The sequence below is a fragment of the Protopterus annectens genome, chromosome 17.part0, assembly GCF_019279795.1.
Source record: "Protopterus annectens isolate FY-2018-M chromosome 17.part0, PAN1.0, whole genome shotgun sequence".
In the NCBI taxonomy this organism is placed as follows: domain Eukaryota; kingdom Metazoa; phylum Chordata; order Ceratodontiformes; family Protopteridae; genus Protopterus; species Protopterus annectens.
Genome location: NC_056751.1, coordinates 693805800 through 693830814, shown reverse-complemented (window position 1 = coordinate 693830814; position 25015 = coordinate 693805800). Strand labels below are relative to the sequence as shown.

The window sequence follows — 25015 nt, the reverse complement described above, 5'->3', positions numbered from 1 at the left end:
CACACGACACTGATGGTTCAGAATTGTATTCAGGAAATACTACACATTCAGAATGATGGAAAGAAAGTGATTATCTTGCTAGTCCATTTTTTCAAAGATATTGTGCATATTTTTTTACTAGAAGGAAAGTAAACATCCTGTTCAGCATTTCTCTCATGATTGTTTCACTGCAAAAAATAGTCTGGCAAAAAACATAAAGCAAGCAAAAGTTTGAGTTACCATCACTCAAACCATCAAAATTGTTATGGGTCTGTATATGGGACCATGGACCCTATCAGGACACACACTCATATGGCATTGCTTTCTATTGATTACAATAAGTGTCTGCTATATGCTCCAATATATCACAGAACACTGGGTGAAATTAACTGCCTATGTTTTCAGATAAACAGCTTTGTTTGAAACAAAAGTGCCGCTTTGTGTGAAATGCGGTAGGAGTTGCATTACTGTATTAATGTACTTGTTTTATTATTGCTCCACAGTGCCCCCTGCAGTGAAAGAAGCACCCAGCAATGACAAGAAGGCAAATCTGAAAGGAAAAAGTTCAGGTGTGTCAACAGCATTAACAGAAATTAATGAAGTTCTTCTAAATAAAAATAGAATAAAAAAAAGTTCATTCAGAAGAGTCAAGTAATAGTAAGTGTGTAATGAACTGTGCGGTGGACACATACTACAGTCATTAATATCATGTACTTTTGGGAATAAATGGGTTAGTCGACATGCTAGTGGCCTAGCAGATGCAAAAGACAAAAACAGCATGCAGTTAATGCTTAAAAATGTTGTATATTTTTTAATAATAGGATATATCTGTACTGAAATTAAATGAAGCACCCAAAGAATGACATTTATAAAGTCAACCACAAAAAAGTCGACTTTGCAAACGCTGGCGTGCTACTAAGCATGCGCTGGGGAACAATCTCAATGCATGCAAGACTTAAACTTAAAAAAAAAAAAAAAACATAATTTTTTGCAGGAGGCAAGCTCCTGCTGCACCCCCACATGTGGGAGCATAGACTCCCTACACCATCTGCTAATTATATATACTAACTAACTCCAAGATTGCTTATTTCTCTGAGTATGGAACTATGCCCTTTCCCTGAGATCTTGAGATATTGCACACCTGTCAGCTATCTGTGTAGCTGACCATATTTTGTCAGCTAAGCAAATGTTGACCTACTACTGGGTTCTCCAGCAGTATTCGATTTGACGTTAAATCGACCTCTGCATTGTCCACACAGTTTGGTCGACAGCACCGATGACCAATAAATGTGTGAGATCAACAGTTGCTGGCATAGGGGGAGTATGACCTTTTCCCAAGGATGGTGCACTCTTGGAGAGTTTGGTCAACAGCACAGATGGCTAACAGATGTATGAGATTGACAGTTCCTGGGGTAGGGGGGCTATGACCTTTCTCCAAGGATTGTGCAGTTGTGCAGTCTTGGAGTTAGTATATGTAACTAGCAGTGAGTGTGAGGAGGCACAACAAAGCACTCTTTTTTTCATGTTATTTGCATGTTCTGAGGATAAGCATTAGAACGTGCTCAGTAGAATACCAATGTTTGTCGATATATGAAAAAAAAGGACCAAAAGAGGAAAAGAAAAGATGCTTGCCTCTAAGTGGAGAGGGAATTTCATGGTTGAGAACCAGAAAGTATACTGGAAGAGAGGCTTGCCTTTCAGAACAAGTGGAGTTTTTGAACAAGAATATGGACTCTGAAGTTGCCAGCTGAAGAATAAACTGGAAGAGAAGGTATAACAGCAGAAGCACACCTGAGGATCTCAGTGCAGTTACCTGAAATTTGCCTCAGACTGGTTGGGACATTTGGTGGGTAGGAGAACAGAACTAAAAGACTGCCTTTGTTTAAGATATTTTTCTCACTGAATGAGTAAGCCTTGTTTTCATTTTACTACTGTAAATAAAGTACTAATGATTTCTGACTACAGTGAGTGTAAAGCATACTATACTGTAGTGGCATATTGTACTGCTATGTCAGTTTACAGAATGGGCTAGTTATAGAATGCCGGATTTGGCAAATGGAAAAATGTGGAAGCTTTATATGTTGTACTGCATGCACTTTTGGTTACAGTAAGTGGCTGTATGTTAATGCCAAAACCTCCGAATATGTCAAAAGTTGCAGCATTTATAGTGGTAGTGTGCATGCAAGTGCCTGTGGGCTACGGTTAGAGTAAGGGCTAGGTATTGCAGTAGAATTAGTGTTGTGTGTATGCATTTGTGTATGTGTAGAGTGTGTATATGTGTGAGTGTCTTGTGTAGTGATAGTGTTACTAAATGTTTTATTCAGAGGGTAATATGTACAGATGGGGATGGGGCAGATGCGGTCAGTGTTAGGATTAGTACATACAAGAAAGGTGGTGCGAGGGGGTGCAGTTCCCTTGCCCATCCATAGTCATTTGTGCTAACCTTAGGCTTAGCCCTGTCCCTTACCCCAACCCTACACATTACATTCCAAAAAACATTTCCGTAACTCTATCACTATCAAAGTGCATCTGATGGTAATTTTTTTATATGTTTTTGAATGACCAAATGAAATGTTTTTCTTCTGTGATCAGTACAGTATGGGGAATGTGGTGTTTGTATAAGTTTTGTTATGCTTATCTTTGGGGAATTTGTTCGATAGGTAAAGGGTGTCTTAGTGAGTTTTTGTGTTCAGGAAGTTGTGTGTTATGAGTTTAGTAACTGTAATAATATTATAAATGCATGTATATATCTATATCTATCTATCTATCTATCTATCTATCTATCTATCTATCTATCTATCTATCTATCTATCGATCTATCTATCTATCTGTCTATGGGTATAATTAAAGCAATCTCAGCAGCAAAATACTGATTGCAAAAATATCAAAACTTAGGTTATTTTTAATTTTGAGATATGATGTTTATGGTGTTAAATTAGATTTATTGGAATAGGATGTGTTATGTGCTACCCTGCCCCCCCCCCCCACCGCAGCAAGGAGGAAAGGGCATCTTCCCTAATACAAATTCAATTCAATTTTGTTAATATTTTGTGTTTAGATGTCTTTCAGTTTAAATATATTGCTCAAACAAACACACTGGCCCCAGCGGATATAAGGTGCCAAATAAACGAGTCAATAACAAAAAAGAAAGCTGTAGTAAAGCACGGCCAATAAAACTTGATATACTTTATTTGAGTAAGTGCTTTCAAAAACCTTGTTTGCTTCTTCAGAATCTAAAAACTATTACACATCCAAAACAGTACTTAAATAGAAATTCAAAAAAATGACCACCAATAAGACACTGCCAATTGACAACGTAACTCAAACATTTAAAGAAACAGTAACAGCAACCTAAAGAAGTTAAAATAACAACATAATAAAAACAAACACAAAAAATTTCCTATATAATAAAATCTTTTACCTTTACTCCTGATAAGTAGGTGCCAAGTGGGGGATGTTCCAGGACAGAGCTCTCTAAGAGGTGCTTAGTCTTTTTGAGGATGTACCATCCCCTACCTGACTCCTATCTTTGAGACAGGGGGCAATCCAGTGGGTGACATATGGGTTTATTTCAAGTTTGGTGACCTTCTTCAGCATGCTCGAGTACCCCACTGGAAATCCTGTGTCAAAAAGTTTGGCCAACTCTAGATACGGGGGTCTTACCATAATCAACTCCTGTGGTGACTTTTCAAAGAAGTCCACCAGGCTGAGTAAGCATGGCCTGTCTTTGACAAAAACAAATTAGGATAGGTAAAGCATTTGGAGGTTCCAAATATCCTTATTAATTAATTCCAATATGCATCTTTCCATGACTTTAGATGCCAGGTTGGTCATACTTATGGGCCAATAATTACCCAGATCAGTAGAGAGCCTTCACTTGTGCAGGGTGATGACTGTTGCTGTCAACCACTTGTCTGGCACAAAGCTTGTATGGAGGCTCAGACTGAACAATGTTCTTTGTGGCACAGATAGATCAAGCTTCCAGCTGTTCAAAATATATCCTGGGCTATTGCTAATGCAGTATTTTTAGCGTTAGATAGTACTTTCATGTCTTAGTCTTGCATAATATATGGGTGTATATCAGTTTCTGGTATTTTTTGTGACATAACTGGTAGAACAGAGGAGTGAAGTTGACAATGAATTTATAAGCCAACAAAGATGTCTTTCGGCTTTTCCCAGTTAGGGGTCGCCACAACGGAATTTTGGTCTGCTAATGATTGGCAGTGGATTTTTATGGTGCCGGGTTGCCAGCCCAACACCCAACCTTCAAAGAAGGCACACCCATTCATGCACACACCTACCTGCATGTCTTTAAATGTCATTCAACCGCAGGGAGGATATGCAGACTCCACACAGAAGGTGCTCCAGCCGAGAATCGAGCTGGAGGACCTCTTGCTGTGAGGCGACAACGCTAACCGCTGCACCACCACAGCCAATTTATAAGCCAACAGGTTGGCTATATTTTTTATGTAGATGGTGTCATTCACTACTAATTCAGCTCATTGCTGTGTATAGAGTCCTTGAGACTTTAAACATAGTTAATGAAGGCCTTGTGTTTTTTCTTTGCTTGGTTAGCTATTCTTCCCTCAAACTTGGCTTTGGTGATTTTCATTGAGATCCTGAGTTGCTTTTTCTGTTCTAACGATATGGGATCCAATATGGTGGGAGTTGCTTTTCTTATTTATGGTCATAATTCTCTCCCTTTTGTTGTAGAGTTTATTTATATTGTGCTTTTATCAAGGAGGTTTGTTTTGGGGTTTGCCCTCTGCTTGATTCTATAAGGTAAACATACCCCTCAACTGTCCAGATTTTTGTAGAATGTCAGGATTTTTGCCTCATATTTTTGGTTTCTTCCTCATAAAAGTTATTGTTTTCTGCCAAATCATTGAGGATTGAAGCCATTAAATAATGACAAACATTTGGGTTTCAGACTTCATATCCTTCGGAAAATGCATGCTAATGCAAGACCTGTTATTTTATCAACTTTCTGAGCTTGTAAGAACAATATTTAAAATCTGTCCCTGATTTTGGGTGTTTGACCATCCATTATTTTTGGCTTTGTCCAGATTTCTTTTGCTAAGAGGTTGGGAGGTATGAAGGTAAAGCTGCTTCAGGGCAATTGTTAGTGGTATAACATTGCAGTGTTCTTTTCTGCATGCTCACTGGAATCTTTTTGGGATTTGTAGGGGAGTTAAAACTTATCATGATGTTGGTTAGAACTAGGACGTTAAACTTGGAGAAGTTTCTAAAGATATCTGTGACAGCTGGCATCTCAGGATTGAATATTATTTTGAGTGAAACAGCTTTGTGGTCTGACCTGACAAGTGAAGAGGACACATAAGGGATGGCACGTGATTCCCCTATATTTCTAAAGATGGGGTCCAGGATGTTAGTTCCTCTAGTGGGTGTTCTGACTAATACACTCTATACACAGCAATGAAATGTTGTTTCAAACTATGTACAGAGATATGACTAAAAATAAAGTGTCACTTTAAGTATCTTATGCATGTCAATATCTACGGACTCCACAGAAAATGCCCTGTCACCATTTAATAATAATAATCCAATAACCAATCGAAGAGGCGTGCAGAAATTTTTGACCGCAGGTAAGAGCACAGTTAATTCTTGCTTGGGGCTTACCTTTTGCAGTTGTTTGATGTAACCTGCCCTTAGACTCATGTACTGCATTCAGAGAGTTTGATTTGACAGTACCCTGTTGAAAAACTGGTATTCAGGAAAACACCATCTATTGATGACAGAGATGTGATAATGAAGTTCTAGCCTTTCAGTGAAATACAAGGTACTCGAAAAAGATGAAATAGTGTAAATGCTACAAATGCATTTTTTAAGTAAATATGCTAGCACTTGATAAATGCTTTGTACTAATTATCTTTTGTGTCTGATTCCTCTGTAGTTGATACTCATAGCATCTCAAAACTCAGCAAATATGAAGAGGATTCTGAAGAAATCTGGTCATCACATGAAAAGAAAAAGGGCTCTTCAGGTTCTATTTGTAAGTGGAAACATTTAAAAATGAAGAAACTCTTAGAGTCACTTTACTATGTTTTCTATATTATATTAAACTATTTATTTAACTTTACATAAACTTAAATTATTAAAATTATTTATTCAGCTTTGTACAAATCTACACATACAAAGAATCATAGCTAAAATGCAGCTAAGAAAAAAAACAAGACTCGAATTCTTGAAAACCCTTGAAAGAAATGCTTTTCAACTCCCGCATAGATATTTAACTAATCATAAAATTGTTGTGAAACAATAGAAAACTATATTAAATCTGTTTTCAGTATGGCAGCTGGATTCCATAAAAGCTGCATAATGAGGGCAAACAGCCTCTGAGATCCCTTTCTCACTGACAACCGAAATCATCTCCCCAGGATGATTTCACCATGGGAGACAAGATTTTTTTCCAATTCAACACCACAAGTCACCTACTTACTAAACTGATTGGGGGCCTGTAATGCCCACAGAAGGTAATGAAATTCACAAACATTTTGTGTTAAAGAATCTTATTACCTATTCTAAGGACAGGGCTGAAACTGCCCAAGGACTACGGTGGCCACATGGAGTTGTGATTACGTACTCAGCTGTAGCTGCTCTATCTGTATGTCATCATGTACCAAGGATGACATATAGGTAGAGCTGCAAGGTCAGTAGGTCATCTGCAACAACAGCTCCACCTGTAGGGCAGAATGGTGAATACAGGCATGATGACCAACACAGCTGCTATTATGTCTCTATTCACACCATCAAAGGAAAGAGGTGGGTTGTTGGGCCACTAATCTACCAATTAAGTCAGTCTATTTTCAAACCTAAAGTAATGCATGGTGTCCACAAGTAAGTTTGGGGCACATAAATAGAACTACAAGTATGTACACACTGCACAGCCAGGATTTCATTGACTCCAAACTTAAGCTTTACAGCTCCATCTTTATGTTTACCAGTAACTGGCTGCAGTACCTTGTCCTATGGGCAGGTGGAGCTGCTGCTTCATCAACACATTCCATTCACTTGTATGGGATCAACCAATTAGTCAACCTTGTCTATTGGCAAAATAAATTGTACAACACTGACTTCTATCTATATAGAGAGAGAGAGACAGATCCCCTTTTGGATTTGGACATAGTACTCTTGTCAGTACCATTACACTGAATGGGACTGGTGAAGTTTTTATCTTTTGGAGTAATTGCTTAGCATAGCATGTTACTCCATGCCCAAGTGGTCTTGGAATCTGGCCTCAGATATTCTACCAAATGTTTTACCAAAATCTGCTTCCTTGAATAGGGTTGCTGCAAGATGTTTTTCCCATTACTCGTGAGGTGCAGTGACCTCAGAGCTGGTTTTAGGATAAATGTGCAAGCTTCCTGATTCCTTGCAGAGGGAATAGATTGAAGTCAGGAGCTTTAGCTCTCCTGAAAAATCAAGTTGCTGAAAACCTGCTTTTGATTACTTTTTACTTACATGTGCATTCAGGATAACCATGTTTAACTGACCCTCCTACATCCTGTTATCTTTAAAACATTATTATAAAATAATCATAATAATTTAGTAAAATGTATGCACATAATCATCAATTATTGAGTTTTCCACTTTGTTTTACAGTATTATAGATCACAAAGGAAACTAAAGAAACAGAGTAAAAAATGTGCTCTGCAGATTGTGAGTCCTTTTACAAGGATGGCCAAAGTGTTGACATCATGGCATAAGAACATGTGCAGAGATTTTCATTATAGTATTTCTTAATAATTACAAAAGTAGTAAAGCATATCTGCAAGCATCCAAGAGAGAAGACAGGAATGCATTGTGTTTTTCAGTCTCCCCCACCTTTTTGTCTGTGCTGAGGCTCACCTTTTGGTTCGTAGTTCAGTACTAGGCTAGTTGCCTTTGTGGGCCATTTTAAAATAACCAATTTCCTTCAAATGTTAGAATCAAACACTGCCCTTTTGTCTATGAGGTAAACACCTACACCTATATGCCAACTCACAACCATTTTTTCTTGGGTAATAGCTTTTAGTATGGTAGAAGCTGCTACATTACCTTGATCTGTATGTCATTCTTCTTACCTGTCAGTTGCATTTTGTGCAGTCTGTCCATCAACAGTCGTGCTTACATTTAATCAGATCTTACTGAAGTCTTTCTGCACGTTAAGTGTCACTGCATAGAATACAGTTACTATGGATATTGTCTAAGACACACACTGTGGAAGCTTTCCTTAGCCCACTGCTATGGAAAGTGTCATTACAAAAGAAGACATTCATGGCTTGATACCAAGTTAATAATTATCTGTACTTCCTTAATATGGGCTGTCAGACTCCAGAAATCACAAGTCCACTACCGAATGCTGTTATCTAACAATGTAGAGATGTGGCTGTTTCTTCAGCATAATGAGTAGTGGGCCACATTGTATAACATTATGAGTAGTGGGCCATATTGTGTATTGCACTTTAAAGTCAATTACTGATCAATTTACTTTGGTACACTCATAGGTTCATAGGTTCATAGGTTCATACTAGGCTATCTGCCCAAGGGCATTTATAAGCCTAGCCCATAGTTATGTGGCTTTTCGCCACCCCTTTAGTTTGAAGAAAACTATGCCTATTATTTTGCTGTGCCTCTGTTAAGCAGCGACACTGAAGTAATCCCTGGGGTATATCTGCGATCTCCCATCCATTGGTCAAGATTCCTCTTGAACAAGGCCAGCGAGGTGCTCTGTCTCACATGTACCGGGATTTTGTTCCACAGCATAGGGAGTCTCTGGGTGATGAATCTGTCCCTCCAGCACGTTCTATTAATAACCGTGTTAAGGTTTAAGTCTCCCGCCCTTGTGGTTCTGAGGGATCTAGATTTTTTGAGGTGAAGCATATTCATCAAATCTGGGTTTGACATGGCCTTATATGTCAGGCACAGGTCACCTCTGAGCAAGCGGTATGCGACTGAATAGAGCTGGAGTTCTTTCAGTCGGGCAGCATAAGACATATTTTTGAGACCCTTTATCCTTTTGGTGAGGAACTTTTGGGGCCTTTCCAGCTGCTGCAGGTGTCGGGTCAGATACATTCGAATGGGGCATTGTACTCAATCATAGGTCTAATGAGTGATGAGTACAGGGGACGATGACCTCCTAGATCTAGATGTGAATCCCTTCATGATCAGGTGGGCAATGTAGAAGGTTTTCCTAACTACTTTGGCAACATGAGTGTCAAACGAAAGGTTACTGTCAACCTGGGTCCCCAGATCCCTGATGACTTCTTCTGTGCTCAGTGGATTGCCACCTATATGGTAGCTAGGGGTAACCTTGTTTTTCCTGAAGGGTATGACTATGCATTTCTTGGCGTTTAACTTTAGGCCATGGCTCTGGCACCAGTTATCCGTTTCTGTGAGGCCCTTCTGAAGGATATCTGTGTCAGATGTGTTTTCGACTATGGCGCCCAGTTTGCAGTCATCTGCAAACTTTGTCAGCCATAACCCTCTTGTGTTTGCTTGTACTTCAGAAAAGTAGATGCCAAACAAGAGTGGTCCCAGGACTGAGCCCTGTGGGACACCACTTGTGACAGGCTTTGAGTCTGACATGGCGCCAGCAACTCTGACCCTGTGGGTTCTGTCACTTAGCCAGTTTGCAACCCATCTTGTGATGTATGGGTTTACATTCAAGCTGATGAGTTTTTCGATGATACCTGAGTGGGGTATTGTGTCGAAAGCCTTTGCCAGGTCGAGGTAGGCTGTATGGACTGCCTTGCCCTCATCAATGGACTTGGTGACTGTTTCGAAAAAGTCAACCAAGTTTAAAAGGCATGATCTGCCTTTGACAAAGCCAAACTGGGTTGGATCCAAAGTCTGCAAGTTCCCTATGTCTTTATTTATGAGTTCCATTATGATCCTCTCCATGGCTTTGCAGATAAGGCTTGTCAAGCTAATGGGACGGTAATTTCCAGGGTCGGTGGAGGCACCGCCCTTGTGAAGTGGGACCACAGTCACCGTGCGCCACTCCTTGGGTACGTATCCTGAGGTGAGGCTAAGATTAAACAGCTGTCCTAACTGCGGGTTTAATTCCTCATTGAGTTCATGGAGCACACAGCCGGGGACACCATCCGGTCCCATGGATGCTGTGTTTTTGCCTTGGAGAGCAGTTCTCACTTGGGCGTTGGAGATGTTTGGGGGCTACAATCCTCTGGTATAGTTATGTCTCCTTTTTGGGGGAGGGAGGAGAAGTTTGCACTGAACCTGTCAGCCAGTATGTTGGCAATGTGTGTAGGTTCAGTAATCTTCACATCATTTTGAACTAATTCTGAGCATATCTGGGAGTTTCCTCCTAGGTTTCTAACATAGCTAAAGAAGGCCTTATGATTGTCTTTTGAGTCCTTGGCGATTTTTCTCTCAAAATTTGCCTTGGATGATTTTATGAGAGCTCTTAGTTTTTTAGTTATAATGATCAAAGGTGTCTTACCTTTCAAGGATTTTGCTCTATCTTGTAGTAGCTTCCTCCTTTTGTTGTAGAGCTTGTTTATGGCTGGGGTCCACCAGACTGGACGCTTGCCTTTGGTACAAAGAGTCTTAGTTTTGTTTGGGATTGCCTGATCCATGCAGTCCTGTAGGTGCTGCTAGAAGGCATTTGTAAGTGATTCAGCGGTTTGAGTAATGTTTACCACTGGCTCAGGGGCCTTAAAGGAGACCACACTAGTTTTTAGAAGTGTGAAGTCAGTTTTTGAGAAGTTTTTCACTGTGGTCTTTTTTATTTCAGGTGGGGGCGGGATGAGGACCTCCAGCGAGATTAGTTTATGATCTGATCTCACCAGTGAGGGGTATACTTCCGGTGTTGAACATTATGATCCCATGTTCTTGATGATGAGATCAAGTATGTTTTCTCCTCTTGTGGGGATGGTGACTAGTTGTTCCATGGCATTTGAGTTTATGAACTCCAGGAACCTTTGGGCTAGAGTGTTTGGGCTTGAGTAGTGTTCCCAGTCTATATTAGGGTAGTTGAAATCACCTAGTATGATGGTGTTTGGAGATACATTTATCCCCTCCAGTGTTTTCAGGAAAGCCATGTGAGGTTCCTGAGTTTGAGAGGGTGGCCTGTAACATGCTACAAATTGCAGAGCAGTCTTGCCTATGGTTAATTGCACCTGGATGGTCTCCGATGCATCGTGCGTTGCCACCAACCTTGAGGTGTGTGTGTCCTTTATGAATATGGACACCCCCCTCCTTTCTTGGTGTTGTCCGGATTTTGGGGCCGGAACGCATGATATGAGGTGAAACCTGATAGTGCTGGGGTGCTCTCAGGAGCCTTGAACCAGGTTTCTGTCACAGCACAGACATCGATGTTCTCGCCGTCGACAATGTAAGAATATATTGTACTTTGTACATATAATGTCATTTATTAGAGCATGCATCTTCTTTCAGTTCTGACAACTGCAAGATTACTTCTAGCCTCAGCATTTGACAATAGAAAATATGTTTCTGTAGGTAAGCCTGCTTATTTGCCATTATTTTTATTTCTGCAATTCACTGAAAATCCACTATGAAATGGTGGAGGAAAGAGCAATGGAGCCCTTGCCCTCAAATGACTGGACCACATAACATTCAAGGAATGACACTAACATGTTGTCAAAAGACTTTGCAAGGGTTGTACTAGACATTGGACCCAGTGTAATAAGACCAGTGAATGCAGTGTTATATATACCCAATTCCATTTATGTTTTATTCTCTGCTTCACCATTACCTTAAAATGCATTTCAAAGTGTCATGTCACCATCACATTCTTTTATATGAGCCCTCCACCATTCTATTTGTTATGTATACAATTACCTTTGTTATATAGGAATCCCTCATCCCACAGATATTGCCACGTCCCTGATCAAAAGCCATGAAAATAATCCTTTGTCATCATCTCCTGCTGCTGTCATGTTCCTGACCAATATTATAAGGGAGTCCTACCTGTCTAGTTGCCGTATCCTTACTGCTATTCTTTTTTTGACCACATCCAACTTCACCCTTGTTGTTTACCCCAATTACGTTTTTCGATTTTGTTTTGCAGAAATTCCTAATCCTGACTGCCCCAGGTCTTACACTTTTGATAAGCATTCTTTTACTAGCAGGTAATTTCCCTGCATCTTTGTTGCAATTGTGATGTCCTCAATTACTGTTTGTCTAATACAAATAGCCTTTCCTTCTACTCAGCTATTATTTTAATATCCCTGGTCAGCGATCTTTTAATAGGGACTCTTCCGTTACCTCCTCCTGTTGTCATGCCTCCACCATACAGGAATTACAGACTTTCTCCTATAACAAAAAGCTAATGCTGAACACTTCCAAAACTAAAGTAATATTGTTTAAGACCTCCCTTAAATGGTACAAAAAACATCCATCCCTTCCTAACCATGACCATCTTGACAACCCTTTTGATCAAGTCCTCTCTTTCAAATACCTTGGAATATAGCTTGATTCTGCACTGAACTTTCACCTTCAGCTCGAACAAACAGGGAAGAAAATTAATTCACTCCTATTTTGTCCTCTAAAATTTCCACCCTTTCTCTCCAGGCCAGCCAGCAATTCCATAGGCAAAGGCATTCTCCTAGAACAGCTTGAATATAGACTATCAAAGGTTGCAGCAGCATCCAAGAAAAAGTTCTCCTCCATCCAAACCCTAATTACCATCCCGGTAGAAATGGGCATCATTATATCCCACTTAAGCCAATTAAGTACCTGTCCAACAACCTAATCTCCTCTCTCTCCCCTTCACCAGACAGACACATTTGTCGTTCTCTCATAATTTTCCTACACAAACCAATAACCTCTCTTCCACATTGTATATATTGTATATATTGTATATAGTTCCTTTCTGTGTGCTCTTTCATTCCTTTTTCTATATTTTACACTTACTGTCCAATTTTCCTCCGTATTTAATATTCCTCATGTTCTTCTTTTTCTTCTTCCCTCCTTGCTCTTAGCATCCCTTCCTACTGTCCTCTATACTGTGTACTTTACTATTATTATTACTGTTATTTATTCATTGCTATCTTCACACAACATTTTGTTTATATGTAAAGTATTTTTACATTAATCTGACCCCCTAGTCTATACAAATCAACTGACAAAAAATTCTATGTAACAATTTGCATCACAGACACAACACACACACACACACACACACACACACACACACACACACACACACACACACACACACACACACACATGCACAGAGGCCACATATGTCATTGCCATAATGGCTCCACATAGAGTGGTTGTACAGCTTTACACCTGTAGCCGCTGTACAGTCCATTCCTGCTGGAGTACCATGTTGCCTCATGAACATCTGCAGCTTACTGTGATCCTGACAACAGTGTCACACTTGAGATTTCATTGCAATTTATTATGGGTGCAAGACATATCATTTCACCACTGTAGCCACATCATGTGCACTGGCCGGCCACGGTGGTGCAGCGGTTAGCATTGTCACCTCACAGCAAGAAGTTCTCCGGTTCGATCCTTGGTTGGGGTACCTTCTGTGCAGAGTCTGCATGTCCTCCCTGTGGTTGCGTGGGTTTCCCCTGGGTGCTCCAGTTTCCTCCCACATCACAAAGATATGCTGTAGGTGGATTGGACATTCTGAATTGGCCCTAGGCATGAGTGCATGCATGTATGTGCCTTCTGTGGAAGGTTGGGTGCCGGGTTGGCAACTCACCACCATAAAAAAATCTACTGTCAATCATGAGGGGACAAGTGAGCCACTGTGGTGACCCCTAACCAGAAAAAGCCAAAAGAAGAAGAAGAAGCCACATTGTGTGCATTGTAGACTCAGCCCCATTATGAATGTCTCTTATTACCTGGCCATATCTGGACATGTAACCTACAAGAGTGCAACCATGTGTTATTAGTTATCAGTGAAGCAGCATGTAATATTAAAACCATACATGTCTAGACTTTGCTTCTCAAAATGTATTGGTAATAGGTGGCAGTATGCTGTTATGTACAGTTTGTTATGTACAGTTTCTAGTGATAATGGAGAACCTGACCTCTCCATTGTTTTCGCATAGCTGACAGAGCAGTGTGGCAGCCAAGTAGTCTAACCACTGCCACTGTAATGTTCTGACAGTTTCTGGAGATTGTAAGGGGGGGGGGGCTAATGGCTCCCTTAACTATCTATTCTACATCTACATCTTAAAACAAAAAAATCTTGACAGAAATACCTTTTCCATAATACTTTGCCTTTCATTTTTTTACTACTAGGCAGCTTAAACAATGGGTAAAAAGGTCACACAGAAAAAACAATTGGTTAAAAAACACTAAAAGAAAAATCTAACAAAGCTAGACTTTCCACTGTGTAATGCCTTAAACCTCTTGTATTAGAGGTGACATGGGACATATGCAAATTACCCTTAAAGGATATCAGGTGTTTCAGCTAAATGGCAATTCTGAATGTCCATGACTTTTTCTTTTAAGTCTATTTATAGGCAATTTCAGGGCAATAAAGTCAAACCCCACTAGCTGTAGACATGCATGGTACTAGGCAGCTTCACAGAAACTACACTAGGTTTAGTACCAGCTCTGTCAGGTATCAGATAGTTGACATTTTCAATTTCTGGCTATACTTTAGTTCAGAAAACATTCCCCCATATTCATAAAAGCTTCCGTGTGAGTAGGAAGCATTGATACAGTCATTTTTCTGCTTACAGTAAGTCTTTGTAATTCATAGACCACTCTTCCATTGAGGTTTTCCAGCAACATGGGCCTCTTCATGAAGGGTGGTCCTGCAGTCTGAGATGCATGCTAATGAGGCAATCCAGGGGAATGACAAATGGTAACTGGCCACATGCTCTCCCCTGGAAATGTCACAGCTGCTGATTTACACTGTTGAGAAATGAATTTCTCAGTTGAGAACATTTCCCTTATTGGAGGAAAAAGTGAATGCTTTTAAAAGATGTAAGCAGTCAGCATAAAGGTAAGCTCAATGGAGATATGGGGTACATGTCTATGCATGTCTGTAGGGGCATGAATGAAGCTGGATGAATGTGTGTGTGTGATTGTGTGTGTGTGTGTGTGTGTGTGTGTGTGTGTGTGTGTGTGTGTGTGTGTGTGTGTGTGTGTGTGTGTGCGTGTGTGTGCGAGTGTGCATGTGTGTGTGTGTGTGTGTGTGTGTGTGTGTGTGTGTGTGTGTGTGTGCATGTGCGTGTGTCTGTGTGTGTGTTTGTGTGTCTGTGTGTGTGTGCGTGTGTGCGTCTGCGTGTGCATGTGCGTGTGCATGTGTGTGTGTGTGTGTGTGTGTGTGTGTGTGTGTGTGTGTGTGTGTGTGTGTGTATGTGTGTGAGTGTGCATCTGCCAGGATGGTCACACTAAAAGGGCTAGGTAGAGATTTCTTGGTCTGGATGTGAGTGTGTACACAATAACATGAATGTGGATGAATAGGTGAGTGTTTTATGACTGTGAACTACAGCAGGAAGGCTCATTTGTTGTTGTGTAGGTGCATTTCTGTGTACATGTATGTTTGAATGTCTGGGAGTGTGCATGTGTGTGTGTGTGTGTGTGTGTGTGTGTGTGTGTGTGTGTGTGTGTGTGTGTGTGTGTGTGTATGTGTGATGGTATTGGTTTGCCTTTGCCAAATCAATGATTAGGCCATCAGGGGTAACACTACTGGCATCGAGTCTGATAGTAGTCTGTTAGAGTAACATTCAGAGATATGTTACTGAGCCAGTAATGAGATCTTTCTCACTGCAGCCATAGCTGTCTCTAAATCACATTTTCTCACCATTGCATAAATTGACCTAGTTGCAGTAGATAATTTACACAAGCAATGAGGATCTTTCTGGATTTTAGTGGTAAGAAAGTCATGAGATTTCCAACTCCTTTTGTCATATAAAAACTGAACACCTCTTAGTTTGCATTTCAAGCATTAATCAATGCTTTAATGCCATTTTGATTTAATTCAACTCAATTCCCAACACAACTGCTTATTTTACTAATTCACAGGTAACTATAACGATAAAAGTGATCTTTGTTGGCTTATATATAGTTTTGTAAACTGGTCATCACAGTATATAGTTTCCTTCCTACTTGCATGATCTTTTCACACTCTACAATTATTAGTAACACATCAAGTGACAACAGTGTGTTTTGCTTTAATACTTTTTACACATTTTCCAGCATGCAGTTTCTCAACCGTTGTTATTGCATGTATTCACATAGATTAGTATTAGGCTAGCTGCCCTTGCAGGCTATTTTAAGCCTAGCCAATTTCCCTTTCAAGGGTAAGAATCAAAGCCTGTACATTGTGTTTGTGAGGTGAACACCATACAATTATGTCAACCCCAAACCCACATTACTGCATTTGTAAATATTAAGCACCAAGTCAAAACCCTGAGGAGCAGACCAGGACTGTTCAGCTGTATCAGCATGAAATAAAATACATGAACAAATAAATTTATTTCATGCTGATACAGCTGAACAGTCCTGGTCTGCTCCTCAGCGTTTTGACTTGGTGCTTAGTGTTTTATTTTTGTGGTAGGAGCGTTTGTTTCCTGGTCACTACCTTTGTTTGCTGCATTTGAAAATATGTTTCAGTTACAACATTTTACACCTTTTCCATAAATTATGGTATTTTATATTTCCATAAGCCATTTCATTTCCAAATGTCTTCTTAACATACAATGCTTTGCAACAACAATAGCAAAATTTTGCAAAATTGCCTTAATATAGATTTTTTCTAGTACCCACAGCAGGGTTGTGACACTTATAACCACAATGTCAGAATAATAATTGCTCAGTTTCTAGCAATTCCTTAACTGTTCTCATTTTTACAGACACATTCTGAAAAACTTCCAGGGTGAATTTCCATACTGCCTTGTTAACACACTGCAACAAAGTCAGCCAAATGAAGGGAACATTTTTTTCTTTCCTCTGGGATAAAAACACCGAATGTGCTTTACTGTAGCTAACCCTAACCCTAACACTGCCCCCAACCCTAACCCTACACCTTACCATATGAAAAACCTTCCCATAACACTGCCACTACACAAGACTCACTCACACCCACAAATACACACTAACAACTCTACATCTATTTCCTTACCTAACTCTGATACTAACCCTAAAATACATACACTTGCACACAGACATACAACACTTATCCCTAACTTATCCCTGGCCCCAGTCCTAATTCACAAGCATACTTTCACCCCCTCCAACCTCACTCACCTATCCTGACAAAACCTAACTTTGACATTTCCATCACTCATCTGTCTATATACCATTGAAATTATGCAACATCCCCTACATTTGTTGAACAAATGGACATTCAATTAAAAGCAGAGGAACCATATTTATATATCCAGAGAGGGAGAGGTGAGTGTGTATTGAAGCAAACTGTATGTATATTATCTAACAAGATATTATCTAACAAAGCTTTGGTAAAACCATGATTGCTTGTTCTGTATGGTGTGATGATTTTGAATAAACATTGCATGATATTTGGAAGCGCTGGTGTTGTTTTATTGACATGAATATAAATATATATAAAAATATATATAAAAATACATAGGTAAACATTGATATGAATATATCATCAAGCACCAAATATTCAAAATGCTATTCACTTTGTAATGAATCTAAAATGGTCAAAACAACAAAAATTAAAAAAATTACTTTTTTTCAAAGGGGCAAGCCCCCCTATACCCCCTGCTAATTATATATACCAACTCCAAGATGACATGACAGTGGCGTAAGGGCAATTTCCCTTTGCCTACTGCACTGCGGTCCCAAAGAAAATGCAGGCACCAATACTCCTTTGAAAACAACTTTCACTCATATGGGAGATTGCTGTTATTCTGAACTTGAAAAGTCACTCATATGAGTGTTTGAGACTATATGTGCATGCACACACACATACACACACACACACACACACACACACACACACACACACACACACACACACACACACACACACACACACACACACACACACACACACACACACACACACACACACACGTACACTGCAAATCAAGTTTTATTTCCTAAGCTGTTTTGAGCAACTAATTAAATATATACTCAAGACTCATAACACACTATTTTGTATTATTTGTATGTTCCCCACTGGAAGGATAAACATCTCCTTATACAGACAGTCTGTGCATATTAGTCTTATCACCATATGTCTTCTGGGGCAAGGGATTTTCACATCAGACCTTAACTGTTGGCCTCCAGAAATATATATCTTTCAGTGCTATTTTTATAATGTCTTTTAACAAAATGCAGTTTGGAATTTTGTCCATTCAAGGTATGCATAGTCTATTATGATGAAGCAGATTTCCTTCATGAAATTAAACAATCATTGTACTAACTTTTCTTTTTTTCATTAGGGAGGGTATACACTTAACCAGAAGTCCTAAAATGTATTAAGTAAATACTTCTACCTATCAGCAGGGAATGACTTTAACACTGTCTTATTTTTGCTTACGCTGTAGTTGGAAATGTATTTAATTCAGAAGGTGACAGATCACATGAGGATGATTCAGATTCTAAAGAGAATGCATTATCACATGAAAAAAAAGACATGAAGAAAGGCTCTCATGGTAAGTACAAGTGGTCAGTGGTCTTCCTTGTCATTACTGTAGAGTGAATGGAGTCACAATATAATTAGACTAACATTACTATATCATGGTAGATGTTCATAATGGTTTACCTTTATATCGTCGATCGCATATGATCGACCTACCACTTTGTCAACCCGTTTTCCGCAAATTCAAAACTGCAACACTTCTTAAATGTCGAAATAATGTTGAATTTCGATGTTTCCAGCCCTGCCACACCTCCACACCAGTGCTACCATGGGTGAAAAGGGGGTGAGATTTAGCCGTTCGCGCATGTGGTTTTCGACATTTGGGACGTTTGCATTTCGGAGTTCACGGAAGCGTGGTTGACCTTTTTGAGATCGCCATTTTAAAGGTAAACCGTTCATAACATGTTAAGGACATCTGTCCCCAGTGTTGCTGTTTTTAATTGCATAGGGTAATGGAATGGCAGCTAATATGTATAAGATGTATTGCTAGCAGCTAGGATTTGAATACGATAGTATGTGAGAGACACCATGGCACACAGGGATAAACCCTTTACTGCAACCTGACTTGTGTTCACCTAGTGATATGGACTCCACAGGGCACCCACAGGGGGTGGATGGGGGAGACACATTCATCCTGCCCATCCGGCAGGGAGGGAGGCCATCTAGGCTTGCTGTAATATAGCAGCATACGAAACTAGTGAATACAATGCTACAAAAGTGGTCAGATTTTTTAGGAGTGTACATGGCTCATTTCTGTGACCCAGGGTGGTGGTGCTGCAGTAGCATTGTCGCCTCGCAGTAAGACTCTGTCCGGTTCGATTCTCAGCTAGAGCGTCTTCTGCTTGGAGACATGCGTGAATGGGCGTGCCTTCGTTGAAGGTTGTGCATCAGGCCTGGCAAGCTGGTACGTAAAAATCAACTGCCAATCATTAGCAGACTGGAGTTTCGCTGTGGTGACCCCTAACCGGGAAAAGCCGAAAGACACAAACAAACATGGCTCATTTCTGTGCTTGCAGAGTTGCCAAAAAGAGAGAGAGAATTAGAATATACTCTGCCCTGACAGAAAAGGGTGACATTGCACCAGTTTTCTTGATCTCCTTACTGGCCTGGGATTGTAGGTCAATTTAATCTTGGAAAAGGCTAAAGCACCCGGTACTCCCAGTGGACAGGGAGAGATGCTGCTGTCAGCTGATGCTCAGCTGCAGATACTGTGAACAATAATTTTGCTCGTTATCATTTATTCCACTTATATAATTCTTTAATAGCACATATATACATTCAATAAAAACATAATTCTTTAATACCACATATAAACGTTCAATAAAAACATAATTCTTTAATACCACATACATACGTTCAATAAAAACATAATTCTTTAATACCACATATATACGTTCAATAAAAACAGAATTCTTTAATACCACATACATACGTTCAATAAAAACATAATTCTTTAATACCACATACATATGTTCAATAAAAACATAATTCTTTAATGACGCATATATACGTTCAATAAAAACATAATTCTTTAATGCCACATATATACATTCAATAAAAACATAATTCTTTAATATCACATATATACATTCAATAAAAACATAATTCTTTAATACCACATATATACGTTCAATAAAAACATAATTCTTTAATGCCGCATATATACGTTCAATAAAAACATAATTCTTTAATGCCACATATATACATTCAATAAAAACATAATTCTTTAATACCACATACATACGTTCAATAAAAACATAATTCTTTAATAGCACATATATACGTTCAATAAAAACATAATTCTTTAATACCACATATATACGTTCAATAAAAACATAATTCTTTAATACCACATACATACGTTCAATGAAAACATAATTCTTTAATAGCACATATATACATTCAATAAAAACATAATTCTTTAATACCACATATATACGTTCAATAAAAGCATAATTCTTTAATACCACATATATACATTCAATAAAAACATAATTCTTTAATAGCACATATATACATTCAATAAAAACATAATTCTTTAATACCACATATATACGTTCAATAAAAACATACTTCTTTAATACCACATACATACGTTCAATAAAAACATAATTCTTTAATACCACATATATACGTTCAATAAAAACATAATTCTTTAATACCACATACATATGTTCAATAAAAACATAATTCTTTAATGCCACATATATACGTTCAATAAAAACATAATTCTTTAATGCCACATATATACATTCAATAAAAACATAATTCTTTAATACCACATATATACATTCAATAAAAACATAATTCTTTAATGCCACATATATACATTCAATAAAAACATAATTCTTTAATACCACATACATACGTTCAATAAAAACATAATTCTTTAATAGCACATATATACGTTCAATAAAAACATAATTCTTTAATACCACATATATACATTCATTAAAAACATAATTCTTTAATACTACATACATACGTTCAATAAAAACATAATTCTTTATCAGCACATATATACGTTCAATAAAAACATAATTCTTTAATACCTCATATATACATTCAATAAAAACATAATTCTTTAATACCACATACATATGTTCAATAAAAATATAATTCTTTAATACCACATATATAAGTTCAATAAAAACATAATTCTTTAATACCACATACATACGTTCAATAAAAACATAATTCTTTAATACCACATATATATGTTCAATAAAAACATAATTCTTTAATACCACATATATACATTCAATAAAAACATAATTCTTTAATACCACATACATACGTTCAATAAAAACATAATTCTTTAATACCACATACATATGTTCAATAAAAACATAATTCTTTAATACCACATATATACATTCAATAAAAACATAATTCTTTAATAGCACATATATACATTCAATAAAAACATAATTCTTTAATAGCACATATATACGTTCAATAAAAACATAATTCTTTAATAGCACATATATACGTTCAATAAAAACATAATTCTTTAATAGCACATATATACATTCAATAAAAACATAATTCTTTAATAGCACATATATACGTTCAATAAAAACATAATTCTTTAATAGCACATATATACGTTCAATAAAAACATAATTCTTTAATGCCACATATATACATTCAATAAAAACATAATTCTTTAACAGCACATATATACATTCAATAAAAACATAATTTTTTAATAGCACATATATACGTTCAATAAAAACATAATTCTTTAATGCCACATATATACGTTCAATAAAAACATAATTCTTTAATGCCACATATATACATTCAATAAAAACATAATTCTTTAATACCACATATATACGTTCAATAAAAACATAATTCTTTAATACCACATATATATGTTCAATAAAAACATATTTCTTTAATACCACATATATGTTCAATAAAAACATAATTCTTTAATACCACATATATACGTTCAATAAAAACATAATTCTTTAATACCACATATATATGTTCAATAAAAACTTAATTCTTTAATACCACATATATATGTTCAATAAAAACATAATTCTTTAATACCACATATATACGTTCAATAAAAATTGGCATTGAGACTTTATTTGAATTCTCTATCTGCACCCTGAAGGACACATTCTCTGGGAAAATAGCAGAGTTCATTTTCTGTCAATTTTTTTACTTTACTTTTGATGTACTGTTCCTCTATTTACAATGAAATGCAACCTTGTGATATATTGTGATATATTTATATAAATATATATATATATATATATATATATATATATATATATATATATATATATATTTTTTTTTTTTTTTTTTTTAGGACAGGTAAAGAAAGTTATCAAGACTGAGGAAACAGTGGTAACAGAATTTCATCAAGGTATGAACATAATTCTTTGTGCTTAATGCTATTTCAGCCATTTAGGCAAACTGAAAATGCAGAATTTGTGTTCATTCTGTCATAATATACATACATGATTACTGTTTATAAGCAAAGTATGCAATTGTTTAGGGCTGGTACATGGTAGGAACCACATAGCAGAACCCTGTGGTATTCTCAAAGCAAGGAAAATGCCTGGAGTAATGGTATATAGGGCTACATAAATAGAGGAGTTTAGGCACGCAGGAGGTTTGCAAGTCAAATCGCTCTTTATATTCCATGTTTCATAAGCATGTGAATCATGGAATGCAGTGGGTTTGCATTGCCAAATGTTAATAGCTAAAGCATGGACTAATCAATACCTAAAACTTACTCCCAAAAGTAAGGTTCCCATTCCAATGTTGCTGTTTTCTGCAGAATAAGGCTAGGCTAAATCAATATAACAATAACCAGCTGTGATTAAACATTAATTTATAGAATCATATGCATAACATACACCATAGGTAGATGACCAGTGCTCATCATATGATTGTAGGAACTGCATTCTATTGCTCCCCACAGTTATAAACATAACAGAGCTTCAGCCACTGAAAGCTAGTGCACCTCCTTAACCACTCATTAACATATTATGCAAGTTAGAACTACTCTGTTTTCATGGCAACAAATGATGAAGCTGTTATTAATCTACTCTGTGTTATGCCTGCTGAGTATGGGACCTAGGACAGATATCAGTGCACCACTTTCACTAAAAGACCAACATACCACTCATGTTAGATTGTGGACTAACATGAGTACTGTAAATATGCAGTCACCTCTTGGTTTCACCAAATACCTTATCACACTCATGAAACATTGTACAGCTCTGGGACATGATTCCCTGTTCCAAACCACCTATCCACACTCATACTCCATTATCCATATTGAGTTAATCTTTATTTATTCTACATGCTCAGGTGATATGAAACTGTAGCATCTATGGAGCTTTCTAAACACAGTGTTGTCATTGTAGGATGGAGCTCTGACATAGAGTTACTGCTGCAGAAGGTGCCAGAACTGCTTCAGAGCTGCCAAAAACAGCTGTACATAAGACAGGTTACTTGCAGTGGCACATCCGAAAGCCATACAGATATGAAGCAGCACTCTATGTGGGTAGTGGTATGTAGTCTCCCAGTGCGCAGTTCATCAACAGAGTAAGTAAACCCCTCGGAATACAATTTTATAAAGTGAGGTAAATTCACATCCCAAACAAGGTGCATTGTAACATCCCATTTACAAGACTGCATACTGTTTTAGGAACTCACTGATCAATTAGTAGAACATGATTAGTTAATTTTCTTTTAAATATTCCAATGAAAATAAGGATGATAATGTTGGCATTATTTGTAATTATTGAAAAGTTTCTTAAAATGGGATAAAAATATTTCTGTAATGTATCCTGCATGTTTATCATAAATAAAAATGCATGTATAACTAAGCATAAAGAACACGGACACACACGTACACACACACACACACACACACACACACACACACACACACACACACACGCACACACGCACACATGCACGCACATGCACGCACACACACGCACGCACGCACACGCACACACACGTACATACACACACACAAACAGTATTTTCACTAGTAAGTGTTTATGTGATAAATTCCTTATCATACTGCTTTGCTTTTTCACTGTACACAAATTCATAATTCCTGTACAGGTGGAACTGACTTGTTAAGGTGTGAATAAAATTTAAAGTCATGCAATTAATGAGCTAGGTTGTGTCATATAAATTACATATATGCACAAATGTATACTCATACACACACACAGACACACACACACACACACACACACACACACACACACACACACACACACACACACACACACACACACACACACACACACACACACACACACACCAAGAAAAAAATAAAGTGCAGTGGTTAACATCTTTGTCTTACACTGCTTGTTTATCTGCTTCATCTCCTAGCTGGGGTACTTTTTGTGTAAAGTTTACAAACTCGCCTTCTGCTTAAACTGCTCCGAGGGTCTGCAGTTTCCTCCCATATGCAAGAACATGCTATTGCTTGAGTCTGAAATGTTCTAAATTGCCCATTGTTGCATATGTGGTATGCATAGCATTGTGTATGTGAGTATATTATGCAAGCAGCTTATGTGGCTCAAAGAACTAAGGCAGTTAGCTTATATGATGGTGTTCAGGGTTCTAATCCTGAAGTATTCAGTTAATGGAAGAGACTTCCCATACATGTCAAGCGGAGCACCTCACTGGCCCTTTTCAAGAGAAATCTTGATGAGTGGATGGAAAATAGAAAATTCACCCCAGGGATCACTCCAGTGGCTCTACTCGACAGAGGCACTGGGAACTAAGGTCGGGTGGCATGATGCCAGGGTAACCCTATGGGCTAGGCTTGTAAAGGTTCCAGGGCCATTAGCCTAGTACACACCTATGAACCTATGAACAATAGAAACTGGTTCTATGCCAGAGGGATAGGTTCTAGTTAACCTACAACCCTGAACAGGGCAGTGTAAAAGATCCCATGGCACTTAG

General features: G+C 38.0%; 1 protein-coding gene across 3 annotated transcripts in view; it reads left to right on the top strand.

Annotated features, from left to right (window-relative positions):
• Positions 1 to 25015, top strand: part of LOC122791664 — a 384215-nt gene that overhangs the window by 49496 nt on the left and 309704 nt on the right. For all 3 annotated transcript variants that reach the window (XM_044059492.1, XM_044059493.1, XM_044059489.1), the window contains 4 exons: positions 483 to 548; positions 5894 to 5992; positions 18459 to 18566; positions 22383 to 22439. In XM_044059492.1, coding sequence (XP_043915427.1) covers positions 483 to 548; positions 5894 to 5992; positions 18459 to 18566; positions 22383 to 22439 — 330 coding nt within the window. The remainder of the gene's footprint in view (positions 1 to 482; positions 549 to 5893; positions 5993 to 18458; positions 18567 to 22382; positions 22440 to 25015) is intronic.